Source organism: Euleptes europaea, chromosome 1 (assembly GCF_029931775.1).
Source record: "Euleptes europaea isolate rEulEur1 chromosome 1, rEulEur1.hap1, whole genome shotgun sequence".
Taxonomy (NCBI): domain Eukaryota; kingdom Metazoa; phylum Chordata; class Lepidosauria; order Squamata; family Sphaerodactylidae; genus Euleptes; species Euleptes europaea.
The window spans coordinates 19448531-19470937 of record NC_079312.1 but is presented as its reverse complement, the minus strand read 5'-3'; the positions used below and the strand labels follow the sequence as shown (position 1 = coordinate 19470937).

Sequence of the window (22407 nt, the reverse complement as noted above, 5' to 3'; positions counted from 1 at the left end):
TTCCTTCAAATAAGATCTTCATTTGTCACACTGAGAGGCTCCTAGAATCTCCGGCACCCTCTGCTACTGCCCCAGTGTGAATTGAAATGTGGAAGTTTATCCCTATGGAGCTCAGAAAGAAGACATCTCTCTGTTTTCCAAGGCTTTCTGAACTCCAGGTGAAATCTCAAAGAATTATCATTCTTCTGCAAGCTTGGGGCAAGGTCCCAGCTCGTTTTAGGGCTTTATAGATAATTACGGTTGCCTTGATTTGTGCCCCAAAGATTACAGCAGCTATTGAAAGCCCCTTGGATTGACAAGATGTATTCCCAATAACCTGCACCAACAAGCAGCCTTGTTGCTATGTTTTGTACTAGCTGAAGCTGTTGGTCTTCAAGGACAGTCTTATGTGGAGGGCATTGTAGTAGTCTAGCCGTAGCTAGATTATGCCTCTGAAGTAAGGGCTGCAGCTGGCAGACCATCTGAAGTTTGGAAGATTGTTCTTGGCTGAGAAGCAGCTTGCTTACCAGTATTAATCTTCCTTTGCAATGTGTAAGCTGAAGCAAGTTTTGGGTATGCTCTAGGTATGCATGGGGATAAAAGAGAGGCCCAGTATCTCTGCTCAGTGTTTAGCTTCAGAGTCTGGAATATATCCCACAACTCTTTGTAAGGCTGAGATAGGAAGGAAATTATGCTTCCAAGGTATAGCAAGGAACTATGTGGCAAAACCAGTATCCATAACTAGACTTCATCATAAGCTGAATTTGTGTGCTGGGGGTATAGCTCAGCGGTAGAGCATTTGACTGCAGATCAAGAGGTCCCTGGTTCAAGTCCGGGTGCCCCCTCTTTTTAGCAGGTAAAACCAATTTATTAAGCCCTCTCTGTTCCAAAGGGAGTCATGATGTGTAAAAATTTAAATATCTTTTACCTGAGATACATGAGAGTGAATGATGAGACAGCTCCTGAATCATTTAACTAGTGTTCTTTGTGAGATATATTGGTAATTTGGGGGGCATATCTTGGTGGTAGAGCATTTGATTCCAAACCAAAAGGTCCTTGCTTCAAATCCAAGTGTGCCCCTTCCCCACACCCCAGACCTTTGGTGGAGAACTATATCTTGAATTTGTAGTCGGTCTAATCCCTGAAGGCTGATGGTGGGTAAAATTTAGAAATACTGATAGATAACAAAAGCTATCAAGTTTGGAACCAGATTGTATTTCCCATTTGTGGTACGAAAAACAAAAAAAAAACCCCTACTCGTTAGCCTAAATAAGCATGTTTTCTCTAAATCTGGAGCTCAGAAGTTTATTAATTTTGGCTGCCAATCATAATTTCTGTTCCTCTAAGTAAGAATGTGGAGAAAGGCACTGGCAAACCACCTAGAATCATAGAATCATAGCGTTCATCTAGTCCAACCCCCTGCACAATGCAGGAAATGAACAAATACCTCTCCCCCACATCCCCAGTGACCCCAACCCTCCCTCTGCAATGCAGGATCCCACAATCAAAGCACTCCCGACAGATGGCCATCCAGCCTCTGCTTAAAGACCTCCAAAGATGGGGACTCCACCAACCTCCGAGGCAGTGCATTCCACCATCGAACAGCCCTCACCGTCAGAAAGTTCCTCCTAATGTTCAGGTGGAATCGCTTTTCTATTAGTTTAAATCCATTACTCCGTGTCCTAGTCTCTGAAGCAACAGAGAACAAGCTAGTTCCCTCATCAGCGTGACATCCCTTCAAATATTTAAACACGGCTATCATGTCTCCCCTCAACCTTCTCTTCTCCACACTAAGAGATAACCTCTGTTAGTCTCTTGCCATGAAAACCCCAAAAGGGGTCGCCATAAGTTGGCTGCAACTTGACGGCACTTTACACACACACTCAAATAAGAATGACATGGGGCGAAAACGCATGGTCGCTTTATCCTCCTTTAATCCCTGTTTCGGCCAGGATTCATCCAGGATCGAACCCATGCGTTTCGCCTAATGTGCGTTCGATCCTGGCTAAAACAGGGATTAAAGGAGGATAAAGCGACCATGCGTTTTCGCCCCAAGTCTTCATTTGTGAAATCTGACTGAGAGACTCCAAGAACCTCTGGGGCCCTTTGCAGCTGCTCCAGTGTGAATTGAAATGTGGAACTTCATCCTATTGGAGTCATGAAGAAAGAAGACCTTTTCCAGTTCTCCAAGACTTTCTAAAGTCAGGGTGGAATCTGAGAGAATTACCTTTCTTCTGCCATCTTGAAACAAGGTCCCAGCCCATTTTAAGGCTCCATAGGTAATTATAATTGCCTTGATTGCTTACCCGAACAGAAAACAACCTCTCAAATTGACAAGATGTTTTCATGGTAACCTGCACCAACTATCTCAAGCTGCCAGTCTTCAAGGACTGCCCTATGTGGAGGGCACTGTAGTAGTCCAGCATGGATAACCATGGCTAGATCATGCCGCTGAAGGAAGGGTTGCAGCTCGCAGACCATCCGAAGCTGGGAAGGCTGATATTGTCTGAGAAACTTCCCCGAATGCAATCTTGCTTATCAGTACTAATTGTCCCTTCAGTGTGCAAGCCAAAGGAAGTTTTGGGCATGCAAGGGGATGAAAGTGAGGCCCAGTATCTCTGCTGAGTGTTCAGAAGCATATTCTGGAACATATTCCAGAAGTCTTTGCAAGGTGGAGATATCCAGTGGGTTATCCCTAAGATGTTCCTATGGAAAGCAATTATAATTAAATATATGGCAAGGAACTATGTAGGAAAACCAGTATTCATAACTAGGCTTCATAGTAATATAAGTGTGTGCTGGGGGTATAGCTCAGCGGTAGAGCATTTGACTGCAGATCAAGAGGTCCCTGGTTCAAGTCCGGGTGCCCCCTTGCTTCCTTTTTTTTTTTTTTTTAAAGATGAAACACACTTCCATATGTTTATTTGATGGCAAGAAGGGCTGAAAATCCAAATATTTGTGGGTGAAACATAGAAGTACTCCAAGAAAACCGATGTGTAAATATTTGTTAGTACAACGTGGAAGAAGAAGAAAAAAGGAACAGACCAAAGCATCCTTAACATATATATCTGTGTTTCGAGAGACTGCCTACAGCATGTTTTACTGCAAATCAAAAGGTCTCTGGGTGAAATCTAGGTGACCCCTCTCTCTCTTTTTGTTGTTGAAAGAAAGAGAATTTTGTACTGTTTTATAAGCTTTCCAGCATTCAAATAACAGCACTGTATGCATGGTGCAGTGGTTAAGAGCGGCGGACTCTAATCTGGAGAACTGGGTTCGATTCCCCACTCCTCCACATGAAGCCTTGGGCTAGTCACAGTTCTCTGTGACCTCTCTCAGCCCCACCTACCTCACACGGTATCTGTTGTGGGGAGGGGAAGGGTAGGAAAGGAGACTCCTTAAAGGTAGAGAAAAGTGGACTCTAAAAACCAACTCTTCTTCATCATCTAAACCCTCTCCTAGCCTGGCAACCAAGATCCCTCTCGGTGGAACAGTTCAGTTCTGAGACAGAGGCTGAAGGAGTGAGTGGGGTGGGTGGAGCCTCTTAGTTAAAATACATAAATTTCAGTTAGTTAAAATACATAAATTTGTTGCATTTCTAAACCACTTTTTTTTTTGTATAAAACACTAAGTGTACACAGAAATGTAGCTTTGATGGGGGGGGGGAAACCCCGACTGGCCCTCAAGGCAGTTTACTAACATTGTTCCTTCGAATTCAGCCCAGCCCTAACTTCTCAAAAACAAACTCCTGGTCACTCTGGAAGGTTGCAGTAAATCTCCACGTATATGAAATACTGTTGCCCTTGATAATACTTGTTTTACTGTTTACTTTTTGTTGCTGTTTGAACTCAGATTGTTACTGTTACCTGAGTTAAATCTTTATTTTCTCCATTTGTGTACAGTGCACCTATGGTAGTTATTTAAATATTTATAACCCTCCATTTCTTCAGGCAGGCTCCCGGTGCTCAGACCCCTTCACAATGGCCAGGTGTGCAGAGGAAAGACTTTATTCCTAATAAGCAGCTTCCTGAGCTGATCCATTGCACCACAACTTCGCTTCTTCTACGAGAATGCCCTCCTGAACAATTGCGTTTTGCACATTGTGCGAAGTGATAGCCTCAGGCATACAGTTCCATTGTATGGGAGAGCCAGTGTGGTGTAATGGTTAACAGCAGTGGACTCGGATCTGGAGAGCCAGGTTTGATTCCCCGCTCCTCCACATGGGATTTAACTAAAAAGGTCTGATTAAACGGTTTGGCTTTGATAATAAACAGAATAATTAATGACATTAACATAACGGACAGTTATTAGATCTGTGGGAGAAACGGAGAAATTAGAATATTCATTTCTAAAGGAGGTTAAAAATGTTACATATTATCTAATCCATTTTTATTTTTATATATCTGTTCTTTTTTCCTTTCTGTTTTTTATTTTTTATTTTTTTCTCTCTTTATTTTAAAATAGGTAAATGAAATAGTAAATGTTTATAAATGTTTGTAATAATATTAGGATTAGAATCTTAAACAAAGGAGATAACAAATAAATGACAAGATTGAGGGAGGTGTAGGGGAAGTTTTTATATTTTATTTTTTATTATCTGTAGATGTATTTTCAACAATTATTAATTAGAATCTATACTCTGATGTTTACTTATATTGATTGTTGAATACTCTGATCATTATAGAAAAATAATAAAAAATTTATTTTAAAAAAATGAGCGGCGGACTCTAATCTGGGGAACTGGGTTGGTTTCCCCACTCTTCCGCACGAAGCCAGCTGGGCGACCTTGGGCCAGTCGCAGTCCTCTCTGAACTCTCTCCGCCCCACCTACCTCCCAAGATGCCTGTGGCGGGGAGAGGAAGGGAAGGAGATTGTAAGCGGCCTTGAGACACCTTAAAGGTAGAGAAAAGCGGTTTATGAAAACCAACTCTGCTTTTTCTGCTGCTGTCTTTAGAAGCTGCCTGAGCCTCAGATGGAGCAGGCCCAAGCTGCCATGGCTCGCATGTCTGCCCAAGCCCCCAACGGTGTGGTCACAAGGGGCTATCTCTGCAGGCAGGCAACCCACGCAGGATGGGTGCGAGCGGCAGCTGCCTGCTTTTCTTAAAAATCTTTTCTTTCCTCTGGTGGAGGCCCCTCCAGGGCGGGGCCCGGGGCGGCTGCCCCGTAATGTAGTATTACCTGGGAGGGAAGCATCCCTTTCAGAACAGACCCATGGGAACAAAGTGTCTCTGTGTCTGTCCCAAAGCAGCGCATTAACTGCTAAGTCACAGGGCTGTATTGAGACGATTCGTCTCTCCCGTAATCATCTCTACAGGCAATCAGCCCTCTGGAGGGGAAAACTATGGTTATATATGCGGATGGCGAAATTAACAGATTCCCTGCACGGGAAGGATGTGGAAGAATTTAAAATGATGTGGTTAAAAGCCTTCGCGTATTGGGATAAGCTGGCAAAAATGAATTTTATTGATGCAGTGAACAGGTTGTAGATACAATTCGGTAATAGAAATTATTGCTAAAATAATCTATTAATAAACTGTTTAGGCACTTCTCCGGAAGTTCAACACGGTGGTGGGAGGGATTAAGGGTACACTGGTGGAGGGAGGTGGGAACAAAATGGGTAAGATGATTGTAATAAGAATGAAATGGTTGTATTTTGAATCTTTCCCTTTGTTTAACCTTTTTATAGATATATCATTCTTATTACGTAGTTCTCTATATTGTTATACTTTTTTCTTTTGTATTTGTTTTGTTTGTATTGTTTTTTTTCTTTTTGTTTAAAAATTTAATGAAAATTAAAAAACAAACAAACAGACCCATGGGAACAAAGTGTCTCTGTGTCTGTCCCAAAGCAGCGCATTAACTGCTAAGTCACAGGGGTGTATTGAGACAATTCGTCTCTCCCGTAATCATCTCTACAGGCAATCAGCCCTCTGACTGCGGAGAAGTCAGACGTTTGTTTGTTCCAGTTGTCGAGGGAAGGCATTGCGTCCCAGCCGAAAATCACTTGTGTGACGTTTTAAGATATTTATTTAAAATAAATCTGATCACTCTTGAAATGGTTAAGTCTGAAAAGAATCACAGTAGTGAGAACGAAAAATACTCCTATGTGTAAATGAAATCAGGACACAGGCATTGTCTTGAACCCGTGAAGCTGCCTTCTACTGAATCAGGCCCTTGGTCCATCAATTAAAATACAATTTCTAAGATCCTCACCTGAGTGCTTTCAGAAAGATTAGATCAGGGGTGTCGAACTCAATTGTTATGAGGGCCTCAGCAGCCCAGACTGAGAGTGGGGGATGATGGTGGCTGGCTTGCGGGCCGGATAAGAGCTCTCAAGGGGCCGGATCCAGCCCCCGGGCCTTGTGTTTGACACCCCTGGATTAGATGGTCTTGCACAACCCACATCTGAGAGATTATGTGGTTTTGGGGTGTGTGGCTCCCTTATGTAGGCCCAATTATGTGAAGCACACAATTCTATCAAAACCCATTTAATTTGCCTCCTCTGAATAACTGGTGTAAGCATGCCCCTGAGCTTAGAATTCTCTTTCCCATAGAAATACATGCTGCAAATCAGTAATCTGTCCATTATTCATATCTTAAGATGGACAGAGCGATCCTGAGGTGCACTGCCGCAGCGCAACTATGGTGCTGCTTGTCTGCTCCCTATAGGGTTTGGTTATGTAGCAGCCAGCAGAAAGAACAGTGGAGTTTTTTGGCTGTTAGTGGCTGCAACTGCGTTATAGTCCCCATGTGCCCAGCCTCATGAGTTGTGGGATTCCTGGCCAGGGTTTTTGTGGGACTGGAGGGCATGATTGGGTGCTGGAGAGGGGTCTTGGCTGCCGCAGGGGAGGGAGGCGATAGGTTGCGCCGTCAGTCGGCATCCTGAACTGCTTGGGTCCTCATGGGTGTGGCCACGGTAGGGGGGGCACTTTATTTTACCGTTCTATGTCTCTGGTAGTTGTCAGTATTGTTGCTTTCCTACGGCGGATTTCATGCATATGTGGTGGTATTGCTCACATTTTGTGAATTACTGAAACAACACATTTGAAAAGTTGAGGGAAAGCTTAGTGAGTAATGTGCCCTTGAATCCAGAAATCTGCATTTAGGTAGGAGAAGTCAAATGCATAATTATAGAATGGGGGAAACTTGTCTCAGCAGTAGTGTGTGCAAAAAGGATCTTGGGGTCTTATTAGACCAAACACTGAACATGAGTCAGCAGTGTGATGCAGTAGCTAAAAAGGCAAATGCGATCTTGGGCTATATCAACAGAAGTATAGTATCCAGATCATGCGAAGTGATGGTATCGCTTTACTCTGCTCACCAAGAGTATTGTGTTCAGTTTTGGGCACAGCAATTTAAGAAAGATGTAGACAAATTGGAACGTGTCCAGAGGAGGGCAACAAAGATGGTGAGGGGTCTGGAGACCAAGTCCTACGAGGAAAGGTTGAAGGAGCTGGGTATGTTTAGCCTGAAAAGGAGAGGACTGAGAGGGGATATGATAACAGTCTTCAAGTACTTGAAGGGCTGTCATATAGAGGAGGGTGCCGAGTTGTTTTCTGTTCCTCTAGAACAGGGGTCTCAAAACTGTGGCTCCAGAGCCGCATGCGGCTCTTTGGCCCGTTGAGTGCGGCTCTCCAAACTTGGTTCGGAGCCCCTGCTCTTGCGCCCACTCACGCCGGCAGCCGGGCTGTGGAGCCGGCGCGCCTGAGAGAGAGAGAAAGCGGGCGAGCGGGCTTGCTGTCTCTCCCCCCCACCACCACCGTGGAGAATGGCCGGGTCCCCCTTTCCCTTGCCCTCAATGGTTGGGAGGCTAAAGCCTCCCCTCCCCTCTAGCCACATGATTGCTGGGCGGGCGGCTCAGCGGTTCCTGCCCCCCCCCGCCTATCAGCTGTTGGGCGGGGCGGGCTTCCTTTGGTAGACCTGGCCTCCGGCTGAATCCCATTGGGAGGCCATGTCTACCCACTGGACTCCGAGGAGGGGGAAAAGTCCCCCTTCAGAGGCCAGCTCTACCAATTGGCTTCTAAGGGCCTCAGGAGGCCAGGTCTACTGCCAAGACAGCCAATGGGTAGACCTGGCCTCCCAATGTGACTCAGCCGGAGGCCAGGTCTACCAACAGGTTTTTATGGTGGTAGACCAGGCCTCCAGACGAGGACTCCGGACGGGGAGGGGGAAATGGCAGGGACTTACAATTAAATTTTTATCAATAAATATGATCACTATTAAGTATGATATCAAGTTTTATTCAGTGTACCTATAGTTTAATTAAGACTTAAAACTTTAATTAAAGTTTATTAAGTTAATAAACAGTGTACCTACCTATATAGTTTAAGTTTAAGAAATTTGGCTCTCAAAAGAAATCTCAATCATTGTACTGTTGATATTTGGCTCTTTTGACTAATGAGTTTGCCGAGCCCTGCTCTAGAAGGTCGGACCAGAACCAGTGGGTTAAAATTAAATCAAAAGAGTTTCCGTCTAGACATTAGGAAGAATTTTCTAACAGTTAGAGCTGTTCCTCAGTAGAACAGGCTTCCTCGGGAGGTGGTAAACTCTCCTTCCCTGGAGGTTTTTAAGAAGAAGCTAGATAGCCATCTGTCAGCAATGCTGATTCTATGACCTTAGGCAGATCATGAGAGGGAGGCCACCTTGGCCATCTTCTGGGCAAGGAGTATGGGTCATTGGGGGTGTGGAGGGTAGTTTGGAATTTCCTGCATTGTGCAGGGGGTTGGACTAGATGACCCTGGTGGTCCCTTCCAACTCTATGATTCTATTCTATTCTATTCTGTTCTGTTCTATTCTGGACTTTCTTTGGATTTGATTTTTTCTTCTTCTCTGCCCATGTAGGTTTGTAGCAAAACTTATTGCTGGTATGTTGGACTTCAAGGCCAAGATTGATCAGTGAGTATCCTTCTTCATGCATGCAACAAGTTGGTTAAATTCAAAGTTACAAGTGCAAGACTTGTCCTGTTCGTCAATATTGGGGGGCGTAAATGAAGCCCTGTCTCTATAGGGGAACTTGGGAGGGGGTTGAAGAGGGACTGCTGTTTAAGGGGGCATTGTTGGCATCATCGATATAGATGACAAATCACCTGGGCAGAATCTGAAAAGAAAAATGGTTGTGTATCAATATAGCAACCCCTTTAGACTAGTTAGATGTATTTGTAACATATATCTCACCAACCCAATCCGTACATAAGTATTTCTTATCCTTTGCCATTGTACAAGTTTCTTGTAAAACACCACATCATCTTTTAAATCGGAAATAACCTTTTTACGCTTATTGGAATCCCTTTGGCCCAGCATTCCGTGATATCATGTTGAACCAACAACAATCTTGTTTAAGGAGATTTGGGGAAAGATGGTCCGATAGCTGCTTTTTCAGGGTGGAAATGTGAAAGACAAATAGGAAGGAAGGTTATTGGGGGGGCGGGTTTGTTTAGGAAAGGCATTTACACGAAGGCACATTGGCCTCTGAATTGGGCCTTGTTGTGAAATGTGTGCCTGTGAAGACAGGAAGCTCATTGTTGGGACACTCCGTGGGGCAGTTGAGTAGATGGACAATCCTGGTGTTGCTTCCTGGCAGGTCAGTGATATGAGGGACCTTTAGGACCATGTGGGGTAAAGGGGTCTTGTTTAGGTTTTCCACCTCCAGGTGGGGCCTGGAGATCTCCCAGAATTACAACTCATCTCCAGATTACAGAGATCATTTCCCCTGGCAGGTTTGGAGGGTGGACTCTATGCCATTAAACCCCACTGAGGTCTGTCTCCTCTCTGAGCTCTGCCTTCTCCAAATCCCCAAGAGTTTCCCAAAACAAAACAGGCAACCCTAGTCCAACTACCAGGAGTGGCAATAGCCTTCAGACTGAGACTTTAAGGGCATTAGCTCATTTTCCTGGTTTTTTCCCCTCACGCCAGCCAGACCCTCTTGGTTGAATATTCCCGGGGCTACCCTCTATGCATGGACCAGTATTCCCGCCTCTTCGCCTCATGCCGCCTTCCAGGACCAAAACACGATTCTGTCTTGCTGCCTCCACCGGGCCGAAGACCAGCCACGTATATCACAGTAGTCCGCAACTTCCAGGTAATTCTCCTTCACCCAAGCCCATGAGAATCACCAATGTTCTTGACTACTGACAGGATTTCTGTGCCCCTGAATCTAAAGGTCTGACTCTTGTCATCCGTGTAGCAGTGAAGACGCCCAGTCAAACCAGCGTTTCTCAACCGGGGTTCCCCGGAACCCTAGGGTTCTGCGAGAAATCGCTAGGGGTTCCGCGAGAAATAGTGATGAATATGCTAATCATATGTAAAGCATATGTAAATCATATGTAATCCTATGTCGGGGTTCTCAGAGACATGAATATTATTTCAAGGGTTCCCCAAGGGTAAAAAGGTTGAGAAACACTAACAAAATAGACTATACATACGGAGAGAGATGACAGCACAGAATTCTGGAAGTTATGTCAGTGCCCTATACATTTGTTCCCTGCGTGGTAATCTGGTATCTCCAGTTACAAGGGTCATGGGTAGCAGGATGGGGAAAAAAGCCAATCTGAATACCTGAAGAGTTAGAATAGACAGTCCTGGGCTAAATTAATTCCTGAGTTAAAGTCGAAGTATTTGTTATTTGGAAGTCCTTTGTGTTCTGGGACTAGGCTGACCATTTCCCCAAGGCTGCAAAACAAGCCTGGAGAAAAATGCCCTATTCTTTCAACAGAGGCTTACCGTGTGGAAATTAGCTGCTGAAGCTATTCATGGCATGGAGGTCAATAACATTACCGTATATACTCGGGTATAAGCCGACCCGAGTATAAGCCGACCCCCAAAATTTGAGGCCAGAAAAGGGAATTTCTTATTGACCCGCGTATAAGCCGAGGGTCAATAAGAAATTCCCTTTACCGGCAATGCGGCCGCCATTTTAGAGCGCAGGGCCCCTGCCCCAGGTCGCCCTCCCGCCGGCCTCCCAGGCCCTCCCGACCCACCCCAACCCACCCCGACCCCAGTGCCATCCAAGGGGGGGAGGGGGAAGAGCCCCTGAACCCCCTACTTACCGGGAGACGCGGCGAATCGGCGGCGGCGGCAGCGGCGCGGCCTTCCTGGGCCGGCAGGAGGCCCCTCCAGGCCCCTGCCGGCCGGAGGAAGGCGCCTGGGCACGTCGGTGGCGGCGGCGCGGCCGGCAGGGACCTCCTGCCGGCCCAGGAAGGCCCCTGCCGGCAGGAGGAAGGCGCCCGAGAGCCGGCGGCGCGGCCGGCAGGGACCTCCTGCCGGCCCAGGAAGGTCCCTGCCGGCTAAAAGAACGTGCCCGGGCGCGTGGGTGGCGGCGGCGCAGCCGGCAGGGGCCTCCTGCCGGCCCCTCCAGGCCCCTGCCAGTCTGAGGAAGGCTCCCGGGCGCGGCGGCGATGGTGGTAAGTTCCCCCCTCCCTCCCTCCTTCCTCCCTCCTCCCCCCTCCCCTACCCTACCGTATTGACCCGCGTATAAGCCGAGTTCGGCTTTTTCAGCCCTTTTTTTGGGTTATACGCGAGTATATACGGTACATGATAAATAACATCACATTAAGCCTTTGTTAAAGGGATAGGAGATTGCTAGAGCGTCCCTGTCGCTTCCAGGTTTACCTTGGAAGAGACATTATTGTGCCACCTTTTAGCTGGCCTGTTTCCCCTGCCAACCAGCTGAGGGGCAGCGGGCAGTCCTGTTAATTGGCAGGCAATTGTCCACCATTAGCAGGCACCTGGGAACCCTACCCTGAACCCAGCTTCGTCGGGAGATAAAGGGCAGAGTAGAAATTTTAAAAAATAAATAAATAAACAAATGATAAAATACCAGTAACTTGCGTGTGAATTTAAGACAATCCTCTGTTTTTCCGGGGTACAAGGCCTTCCTTTAAGGTAAGTAGGGTAGTTTGTAATCTGCCTTGATTGCCTTTGTGGAGAGAATCAGAATAGAAGTAAAATACATTAATAAATTGACCAATAGTCCACTTATACCCAACCCTGCAGGGATATTGTGGGCTAACATCGGCAGCTTCAGTTTTGCCCAGAAGAGGACAAGGCTCTGTCATGAACTGATGTACCTCATCTTTACACTCCTTCCTCAGTTTTTCCAGCTTGAAGTTTACAACAGTGATGGAACGCCCCTCACAGTTGACCAGCTTCACTCGCAGCTCCTGCGAATCCGTGGGCAGTCGTGGAAGACGGATAAGGAGCCCCTAGGGGTGCTGACCAGTGACCACCGGCACACATGGGGACAGGCTTACACCACTCTAATGAGAGGTATGTTTTGAGAAGGAAGGGGTTGGAATAACCATCATGTTACGTATGCTGTGGCAGTGGCTCAGGGGTAGAGCATATCCTTGGCATGCCGAAGATCCCAGGTTCAATCCCTGGCATCTTCAGTTAAAGGATCGGGTTGTAGGTGATATGAAAGACTTCTGTGCCTGAGACCCTGGAATGCTGCTGCCAGTCTCAGTAGACAATACTGACTTTGATGGACTAATGGTTTGATTCATGTGCTCATGTGTGCATTGAAGGTCTTAACAACTTTCTGTGTTGTCCTCCAAACCAAAGATTGTGGAACTCCCTGCCCCAGGATGTGGTGATGGCTGCCAACTCGGAAGGCTTTAAGAGGGGAGTGGACATGTTCATGGAGGAGAGAGGGCTATCCATGGCTGTTAGTAAAAATTAATACTAGTCATGATGCATTCCTATTCTCTCCAGGATCAGAGGAGCACGCCTATTATATGAGGTGCTGTGGAACACAGGCAGGACAATGCTGCTGCAGTCGTCTTGTTTGTGGGCTTCCTAGAGGCGCCTGGTTGGCCAGTGTGTGAACAGACTGCTGGACTTGAAGGACCTTGGTCTGATCCAGCAGGGCCTTTCTTATGTAAAAATCCTACAATACCCTTTTTATTTGAACCATTTGAAATATCACAAAACGGTGTGCAAGCTTTTGCATTCTCCATAAGTCTTTGGTGGGCTGGATGCTCAGTTAAATTAAAAAAAGGGTAACAAAGGGGAAGGGGGAGAGGATGAGAAGATGTTCATGGAATGGTGGGAAAAGTCCCTGCATAGGCTTCTTCTAAATGATCTGCCAAGAATGTGTAGGCAAACATTTTATCCATTGCACCACTGTGGTTCCTGTACACTATCTTGTGTGTTCTCCACTTCCAGACAAGCTCAACCGGGAGTCAGCACGTGCAATCCAGCGTAGCCTTTTCACGGTCTGCCTGGACTCACCTGTTCTGAAGGTGTCGGATGAGCGTGCAGTAAGCCGTCTTGCAGCACAGATGTTGCACGGAGGTGGCAGCTACTCCAATAGTGGTAATCGCTGGTTTGACAAGACTCTGCAGGTGAGAATGGGATCAGTGTTGGAGTTGGATTGTGGGGGGGTCCTCTTTTGGAAACTTGGAGGGGAAGACTTGCATGGTCTGATCTGAGGAGCAAGTGCTGGAGAATGGATTTGCCTTCTTTGATCATAGGATAAGTAGACTAAATTCCTGTTCGCACATGTAGGGAAATGAGGTGGTGGAATACACTGCACCTTTTCAGACTGCAGTAGGAGGATCGCATTATGGAAGAGTATCCCAGACACATATGGGGGAGAGGTATCTCCTGTCTCTCTACTGTGTTGTTTTCTATTAGCAAGTTTGGTTGTTTTTGTTAGTCTGAAGGCTCTGTCACAGGCTCTGACTTTAACGGTACAGAATCTTGAACAAAGTAGACCTGAGAATTTGCTGCTTACTATTTTAGCTTTGCTCTCACTGTCTCAATTTTCAGAAGCTTAGCTAATGAATAAAAAGGCCCAGACTAAATCCTGGAAAGAGCAGAAAACAGTTTGAAAGAAGTATTTCATGGAAGGTGTCATTCGATGCTCAGAAGTGTCTTACAATCACACCTTCAGAGAAAACGAATTAAATAGTTTAATGCAGTCATGTGAGGTTCCCATAATTGGGTTTATGTAAAATAGCCACACCCTAAAACCCCTGAATCTCTCAGATTTGGATTGCAGTGAGACTATCTTAGTGGGAATAATATACCGTAACAGAATGTTCGATGCTGGAATCTGCCCTCAGTGGGGAGTGGTAGGGTCCTCTGCACTCTACCACCTTGTGTTTGTGAACCAAGCCTAGCAGTCAAGCTGCATGCGGTACAGTCCTCTTAAGGAATGGAATATTTAAATGTTGCCCCATATATTTTGTGAAAAATATTCACTACTCGTGGAAGAATAGTATTCTACCACCTCTGCATCATCCTAGTAGTCAAACTGTGTGTGGTACAGTCCTCTTGAGGATTGGTATACTTTATTTACTATTTAAAATATTTATTAGCCGCCTTTCTTCCTTACGGAGCTCAAGGTGACTCACAATATACTTAAATACTGCCCCGCATTTTTAAAAATTCTATGATGGCTGGTTGGAATTAGCCAACAGCAGCTAAATGAAACCTGTGTGTACGACAGCCATATACCTCTGAGTACCAGATCCAAACCCCCATGTCATCATTCTGGAGGCCATCCAAAATAATGCAAAACTATGGGAAAGCTTTTGAGTTCTTCAGAACTCTTCAGTAGAGTGGGCACTTAAAAAATAAGTGGGAAAGGATGTAATTGTAAGTCCCTCTGTCTTCATCCTGTGTGGAATGCCAAGTTGGTGTGAATAAAAGGTTACTGGGTAAAGTTGGTATCAGATTGTACCTTTTGGTCTTCTGCAAATAAGAAAGGTGGGGTGGGGGCCATGTAGGGTTGCCTAGTCTCCCATGGCCACTAGTGAGGGGTGTAGGGTTGTCAGCTCCAGGTTGGGGGTGGAGCCTGGGGAGGACGGGAACCTCAGTGGGGTACAGTGCCATAGGGAGGGGCTGTGGCTCAGTGGTAGAGCCTCTGCTTGGCATGCAGAAGGTCCCAGGTTCAATCCCCGGCATCTCCAGGTAAAGGGACTAGGCAAGTAGGTGATGTGAAAGACCCCAGCCTGAGATCCTGGAGAGCCGCTGCCAGTCTGAGTAGACAATACTGACTTGGATGGAACAAGGGTCTCTGATTCAGTATAAGGCGGCTTCAAGTGTTCATGTATTCCACCCTCCAAACCATCAATTTTCACCTGGGGAACTGTTCTCTGTCATCTGTAGATGGGCTGTAATTCCAGAAGATCCCCAGGACCTGCAGAAATCTAAGTTGCTGTCTCCAACCCAGGAGATTCCTGGAGATTTGGCGGCCAATGCCTGTGGAGAGTTTAATTGGGGGAAGGATTTCACCCAGAACCAGAACCTCTGATGTTGTCATTTTCTCCCGTGGAACTGATCTCTGTAGTCTGGAGATGAGCTTTGATCCTGGGGCATCCCTAGGACCTTGGCTGCGCACAGAATAGGGTTGCTGGCTCCAGGTTGGCAATTACCTGGAGATTTTTGGGGGCAGAGCCTGAGGGCGGGGTTTGGAGAGGGGAGGGACTTCAATGCCATAGAGTCCAATGGACAAAGCAGCCATTTTCTCCAGGGGGACTGATCTCTATCGGGTGGAGATCAGTTGTAATAGCCGGAGATCTCCAGCCACCACCTGGAGGCTGGCAACGCTAGCACAGAAAAAGGAGCGGTTAATCAAATGTAATTTTAACACCAAGCAAAGCACGCAGGAAAAAGAGGAAGACCCAACAAGAGATGGACTGACTCAATAAAGGAAGCCACAGCCTTCAGTTTGCAAGATCTGAGCAAGGCTGTCAAAGATAGGACGTTTTGGAGGACTTTCATTCATGGGGTCGCCATGAGTCGGAAGCGACTTGACGGCATTTAACACACACACACACACAAAGCACTCAAGTCCTTCTTGCCTTGTTTCCAAGAGGCACTTAGTTGTTGAATAGAATACTGGACTTGGATGTATTTTTAATCTGACACAGTAAGGCAGTTCTTTATGTTCACGGTCAGAGTACGTCTGATGTGGGAAAAGTCATGCGACTTCCCACACCAGAATACAGAAATGATATACCGGTAAGCACAGGAGGGCTATACTAAGCATCTTCTCTGTGCTTTTTGGTGGTTTCCTGCCCTCAGGCACACATGGATGGTTTTGAATGCTAAATAAGCGGTAGTGTTAAAGTTGTTACAACTGGGATCCATGAAAACAAGCACACACAAAAATCACCCTTTGTTTTTATTCACACGTCTGTAAACGCTGGTTTCCTGTATTTCCTCGCCTATAAAAGAGCCCCAGAGAATTCAGATAATAAAAGTGGTACATCGGCTTTTTGAAGAAAACATGAAGGATCAGCAGAAGAGGAGGGGCTGGACTACCCTGCATAGGGGGTTGGGGAGAAGCCAGCCATCTTCTCTGGCAGTCAGTGGGGCCTGAGAGAAGAAGCAGGAGTTAGCCTTGCCTCCCCCCTACCACCACCACCACCACCCCGGCAAAAAACAGCCACAGTTAATTTTATATATGTGACTAGTTTTCATAGACAGCCACTTGAGAGAGGCAAATGGTTCAACACTGACCCCTCAGCCCTCTAAAGCTGTGTGCGGGCAAGTGCTATTATCGGACCCTCTGTTTCATTTTGCTTTAGGTTGACAATGGAGGAGGGGCAGACATTGCATGTCATGGGGCTGGATTTGGCCTGGGGCTACCAGTCGCTGACCCTTAGTGCTAAATAAGTATGTTTAAATTGTTGGTAGGGAACTTTTTAGATGGAACTGTCATCTATTTTTACATGCATGCGGGAGTAAAAAATTACAGTCTCATTGGAAACGCATGTAGCTGATAAACAATGAGCCGTGATCTGTGTTCAAATCGCCCTTCTGTTAGTTATTTATTTGTTGGTTTGTTGGATTTTTAGGCCGCCCTTTCCTGACCAGGTCAGGGTTAGAGTGGCTCACATTTAAAATAGTTTAAAATCAATTTACAATTTGTGATTAAAACTAGGAGCGTAATAAATCCAGGCTCCTTCATTAGATGGTCTTAAAGCAAGCTATTATCTCTGATGCCACATCGCACTGCTTGCAGTGTTGGGTATATTAGCCTACCCCGCAGGGTTATGGTAATATGAGTGGAATGCTTTGGACACTGGTGTTTGTTTCATTTTATTCCATTTAGGCCATTATCTCAAAACATCGTATGATAAATGCATTAAAGTAAATCTATTAATGCTAAGTGAAATAAATAAATAAATAAGTTCTTGTAGGTTATCCGGGTTGTGTGACCGTGGTCTTGGTATTTAGTTATAAATATAGACCTAAATTGGTTCTTGTAGGTTATCCAGGCTGTGTAACCAAGTGGTCTTGGTATTTTCTTTCCTGACGTTTCGCCAGCAGCTGTGGCAGGCATCTTCAGAGGAGTAACACTGATGGACAGTGTCTCTCAGTGTCAAGTGTGTAGGAAGAGTAATATATGGTCAGAAAGGGGTTGGGTTTGAGCTGAATCATTAGTCATTGTGTTTTCTTTTCATGAAATTGATGTAGTGGCTAAGAGTGGCGGACTCTAATCTGGAGAACCGGGCTTGATTCCCCACCTCTCCACATGTAGCCTGCTGGATGACCTTGGGCTAGTCACAGTTCTCTCTGAATTCTCTCAGCCCCACCTACCTCACAAGGTGCCTGTTGTGGGGAGGGGAAGGTGATTGTAAGCCGCTTTGAGACTCCTTAAAGGTAGAGAAAAAGCAGTGTATAAAAACCAACTCTTCTTCTTTTCGTTGCCCACAGTTCATTGTGGGAGAAGATGGCTCTTGCGGAGTGCTTTATGAACAAGCGGTGGCGGAAGGACCTCCGATCGCCACGATCATAGACCATGTCCTTGACTACTGGTAATGCCTGCCCCTCCTCATAAAGAAAAAATGGGAGGGAATGCTGAGATTGGGGTCCCGTGCTTCTGCTCAGGATACGGCTTGATGTGAAAGGTGTACTGAGCAGGAAGAAGAGACATTCTATTTTACGACCAGTGCTTGAGATTGCTAAAAATGTAAATGAATTCCAGAAGGTTTAGTTGAGTCCATACGCGTTTTGGCACGGTAACTGATTTAGTTACTGGGGGAAGCTTTCAAGCAGCAAAAATGGGGTTGGAGGTTTGCAGTGGGAGAGGAGAACCAGAGAAAATTGCCCTACCCGTCATCTATGGAAATCTTCCACTGGATCCAAGACGATATAAGCAAAAAGCTTTATCTGTATTAATATGGGGGTGGAGGTAGAGGAGAAAGTGGACAGAAAAGTTTCCCTGCCTGGTCACCCAGAGGTGAATCTCACTCACCACAAGCAACCAGGACAGGCTGTTCAAAAGAAATCCAACAGTCTTGGGAGCCAGCATGGTGTAGTGGTTAAGAAGGGTGGTTTGGAGCGGTGGACTTTGATCTGGAGAACCGGGTTTGATTCCCCACTCCTCCATGTGAGCAGCGGAGGATTTGTTTCCCCACTCCTACACACGAAGCCAGCTGGGTGACCTTGGGCTAGTCACACTCACTCAGCCGCACCTACCTCGCAGGGTGTCGATTGTGGGGAGGGGAAAGGAAGGCGGTTATGAGCCGGTTTGATTCTGCCTTAGGTGGTAGAGAAAGTTGGCATATAAAAACCAACTCTTCCTCTTCTTCTTGTCCAAAGACCTTTGATTCTTGTGTATATGCAAGAACTCTTGTGTGTCTGGCCGCTCTGAGTCTTCCTGCATTGCTCTGAGCTGCCCTCTTTGTGGGGGCGGGATTTCCTTTATTTAAATGTCAAGAGGCCTGGAGAAAAGGGGAGGCAGAGGGTCATGCTTTCTGCTTTGAGATGATGGAAGGGGGTGCCAGATATATGTAGAGAAGGCGATGTAGGCCTTTCCTGTTATCAACCCTTCTGCGCCCTTTATGTTAATTTAACGCATGTGTTTCTTCCCCCTCCTTTCAATTCCAGCAAAGATCCTGACCCGGTTCGTGCTCCGTTGATCCCTCTGTCGTTGCCCAAAAAACTCTACTTCTACTTCACTCCAGAAATCAAACGCGACATTGAACATGCCAAGCAAAACCTGGACATGTGAGTGGGGTTGTGTGTCTTTTCAGGATGACAATTAACCATTTAGTTAGAGTCCAGCCAAATTGTGGACGTTTTTTCCATTGTGACGTGCATGTCTACTGTGATTCTGCATGGAGGTTTCTTTACAGGGTCTTGATCTGTGAAATCACACCGAGGGATTCCTGGAACTTCCGGGGCCCTGGGAAACTGCTCCAGTGTGAATGGGAGTGTGGGAGTTCGTCCCCGTCAGGCTCAGAAAGAAAAGGAGACCTCTCCTTGATCTCCAAGCCTTTCTGAAGTCACGGTGAAATCTGAGAGAATTACCATTCTTGTGCAAAATCCCAGGCAATTTTATGGGTTTCATGTAGTGGAAAGTGTGGTAAAGTCACAGCCGACTTATGGCGACCCCATAGGGCAGGGGTGGGGAACCTTTTTCCTGCCAAGGGCTATTTGCATATTAATAACATCATTCGGGTGCCATACCAGGTGCAGATCTCCCTGCCGGGGGAGGGGGGAGGCTAGGGTTGCCAGGTCTCCAGCCACCAACTGGAGGTTGGCAACCCTAGGAGAGGCTATGCAGAGCAGGAAGGAAGGAATGGGAGGAAGGGAAAGAAGGAAGGAAAGAGAGGAAGGGAAAGAAAGAAAGGGAGGGGTTCCCGGCTCCCCCCCAAACACACACACGCACGCATGGGAGCGATCGGGGAGAAGCCTTCGCAACTTCCCCCTGCCCTCTCACACACAGACACACACACAAGCCCCCAGCCGCGTGAACAGCCAGGAGCGATCAGGGAGCGCGGCTTTCCCCCCCACAGACACCCTCCCACATGCACACCCTTGGCCACAGGAGCGGCCAGGAGCGATCGGGGAGAAGCCTTGGCAGCTTACACAAACACACACAGACACGTGGGAGGCCCTGCGGCAGCAATGGCGGTGGCTTCCGTGGGAGAGTCTGCGGGCCGCAGCCAATGATGTCGTGGGCCAGAAACGGCCCACGGGCTGGAGGTTCCCCACCCCTGACGTAGGGGTTTTCAAGGCAAGAGACAAACAGAGGAGGTTTGCCATTGCCTGCCTCCGGGTGGGCTGAGAGAGTTCTGAGAGAACTGTGACTGGCCCAAGGTCACCCAGCAGGTTTCAGGTGGAGGTATTTATAATTGCCTTGATTTTGGGCCCAAAGATAAAACAGCTGTTGTTAAAAGCCTGTCAAGATAAGAAGATGTATTCCCAATAACCTTCACCAGCAGTCAGCCTTGCCTCTGAACAAGGGCTGCCTGTGGTGGACTGTCTGAAGTTGGGTAACATAAACCGTGGAAGGTTTCCAGAAAGTCATTGTGCTTGAGCAGTGGTTTGGAGCAGTTGATTGTAATCTTGTGAACCGGGTTGGTTTCCCCACTCCTCCACATGAAGCCAGCTGGGTGACCTTGGGCTAGTCCCAGTTCTCTTAGAGCACTCTCTGCCCCACCTACCTCACAGGGTGTCTGTTGTGGGGAGGGGAAGGGAAAGTGATTGTAAGCCAGTTTGATTCTCCCTTACGTGGTAGCTGATAAGCATATAAAAACCGACTCTTCTTCTCCTTCTCCTTCTTCCCCCCAGTACGGATCTTCCCTTGCAAAGTACAAGTTTTGGGCATGCTCTTGGTATGTGATAAAAGCAAGGCCTAGTATATCTGCTGAGTGTTTAAGTACATAATCAGGAACATACCCTGAGAATACTTTGCAAAGCACAGATATCCTAAGGAGATGTTCAAATGAAAAGGGTTCCTTGAAAACTATGAAGGCCCTTATGCTTCAAGGTATGTCAAGGAACTATGTGGCAAAACCAGTATCCATAACTAGGCTTCCTGGGAAGATTAATTTGTGGCTGGGGGTATAGCTCAGCGGTAGAGCATTTGACTGCAGATCAAGAGGTCCCTGGTTCAAGTCCGGGTGCCCCCTCTTTTTAACAGGGAAAACGGATGTATTAAGCCCTCTCTGTTCCCAAAGAGTAAATGGTGGGTAAGTTAAAAAGAAAACCTTTTGCCAGAGATACACGAGAGTGAATAGTGAGACAGATCCTGTATCATTAACTAGTGTATGTTGTGGCAAATATTAGTAAATTAGGAGTATGGCCTGGTGGTAGAGCCTTTAATTGCAAACCAAGAAGTCCTTGCTTCAAATCCAAGCCTCCTCCCTTCCCCGCCTGTCTTTTCGGGAGAACTGCATCTTGGATTTTTAGTTCGTCTAATCCCCAGGGACTTATGGTGGGTAAACTTTAGAAATACCAATAGATAACATAAATTATCTGGTTTGGAATAAGATTATATTTCCCATGTGTAGTAGGAAAAACAAAGAACAACAGCATGTTTTCTCCAAATCCTGAGTTCAGGAGTTCATTAGTTTTGGCTGCTAATCATAATTTGTGTTCCTCCAAGTAAGGACAGGAAGGTCAGACCAGAACCAATGGCTTGAAATTAAATCAAAAAGTTTCCATCTAAACATTAGGAAGAATTTTCTAACAGTTAGAGCAGCCTCAGTGGAACAGGCTTCTTCCGGAGGTGGTAAGTGCTCCTTCCCTGGAGGTTTTTAAGTAGAGGCTAGATGGCACTGTCAGCAGTGCTGATTCTATGACCTTAGGCAGTTCATAAGAGGGAGGGCATCTTGGCCATCTTCTGGGCATGGAGTAGGGGTCACTGGAGATGTGTGGGGGAGGTAGTTGTGGGGTTCCTGCATTGTGCAAGGGGTTTGACTGGATAGCCCTGGTGGTCCCTTCCAACTCTGTGATTCTATTATTCATTTGTGAAATCACACTGAGGGACTCCTAGAACCTCCGGGGCCCTCTGCAGCTGCTCCATTGTGAATGTAAGTGTGGAAGTTGATTGACATCATTCTCAGAAAGAAAGAAGATATCTCCCTGTTTTCCAAGGCTTTTTGAAGGCAGGGTGAAAGCCGGGAGAATGACTGTTCTTCTGCAGGTTTTGGGGCAAGGTCCCAGGCTGTTTCAGGCCTTCATAGATAATCATAATTGCCTGGTCTTGCACCCAGAAGATAAAACAGTAACTGTTGAAAACCTTCTCAGACTGAACATAAGAACATAAGAAAGGCCCTGCTGGATCAGACCAAGGCCCATCAAGTCCAGCAGTCTGTTCACACAGTGGCCAACCAGGTGCCTCTAGGAAGCCACTAACAAGATGAGTGCAGCAGCACCATCCTGCCTGTGTTCCACCGCACTCAAAATAATAGGCATGCTCCTCTGATACTAGAGAGAATAGGTATTCAGCATGACTAGTATCCATTCTAACTAACAGCCATGAATATCCCTTTCCTCCATGAATATGTCCATTCCCCTCTTAAAGCCCTCCAAGCTGGCAGCCATCACCACATCCTGGGGCAGGGAGTTCCACAATTTAACTATGAATTGTGTGAAAAAATACTTCCTTTTATCTGTTTTGAATCTCTCACCCTCCAGCTTTAGCAGATGACCCCGTGTTCTAGTATTATGGGAGAGGGAGAAAAA

At 46.5% G+C, this 22407-nt stretch overlaps 1 protein-coding gene and 3 non-coding genes across 4 annotated transcripts in view; all 4 read left to right on the top strand.

Moving 5' to 3' along the window:
• Positions 1–22407, top strand: part of LOC130483505 (carnitine O-acetyltransferase-like) — a 48987-nt gene that overhangs the window by 13276 nt on the left and 13304 nt on the right. The window contains exons 4-9 of the mRNA XM_056856274.1: positions 8818–8871; positions 9889–10054; positions 12066–12240; positions 13138–13316; positions 17644–17744; positions 18820–18939. Coding sequence (XP_056712252.1) covers positions 8818–8871; positions 9889–10054; positions 12066–12240; positions 13138–13316; positions 17644–17744; positions 18820–18939 — 795 coding nt within the window. The remainder of the gene's footprint in view (positions 1–8817; positions 8872–9888; positions 10055–12065; positions 12241–13137; positions 13317–17643; positions 17745–18819; positions 18940–22407) is intronic.
• TRNAC-GCA (transfer RNA cysteine (anticodon GCA)) lies at positions 753–824 on the top strand. Its single transcript has one exon. It is a non-coding gene; the product is annotated as a tRNA-Cys (tRNA).
• TRNAC-GCA (transfer RNA cysteine (anticodon GCA)) lies at positions 2780–2851 on the top strand. The gene has a single exon. It is a non-coding gene; the product is annotated as a tRNA-Cys (tRNA).
• Positions 20778–20849, top strand: TRNAC-GCA (transfer RNA cysteine (anticodon GCA)). The gene has a single exon. It is a non-coding gene; the product is annotated as a tRNA-Cys (tRNA).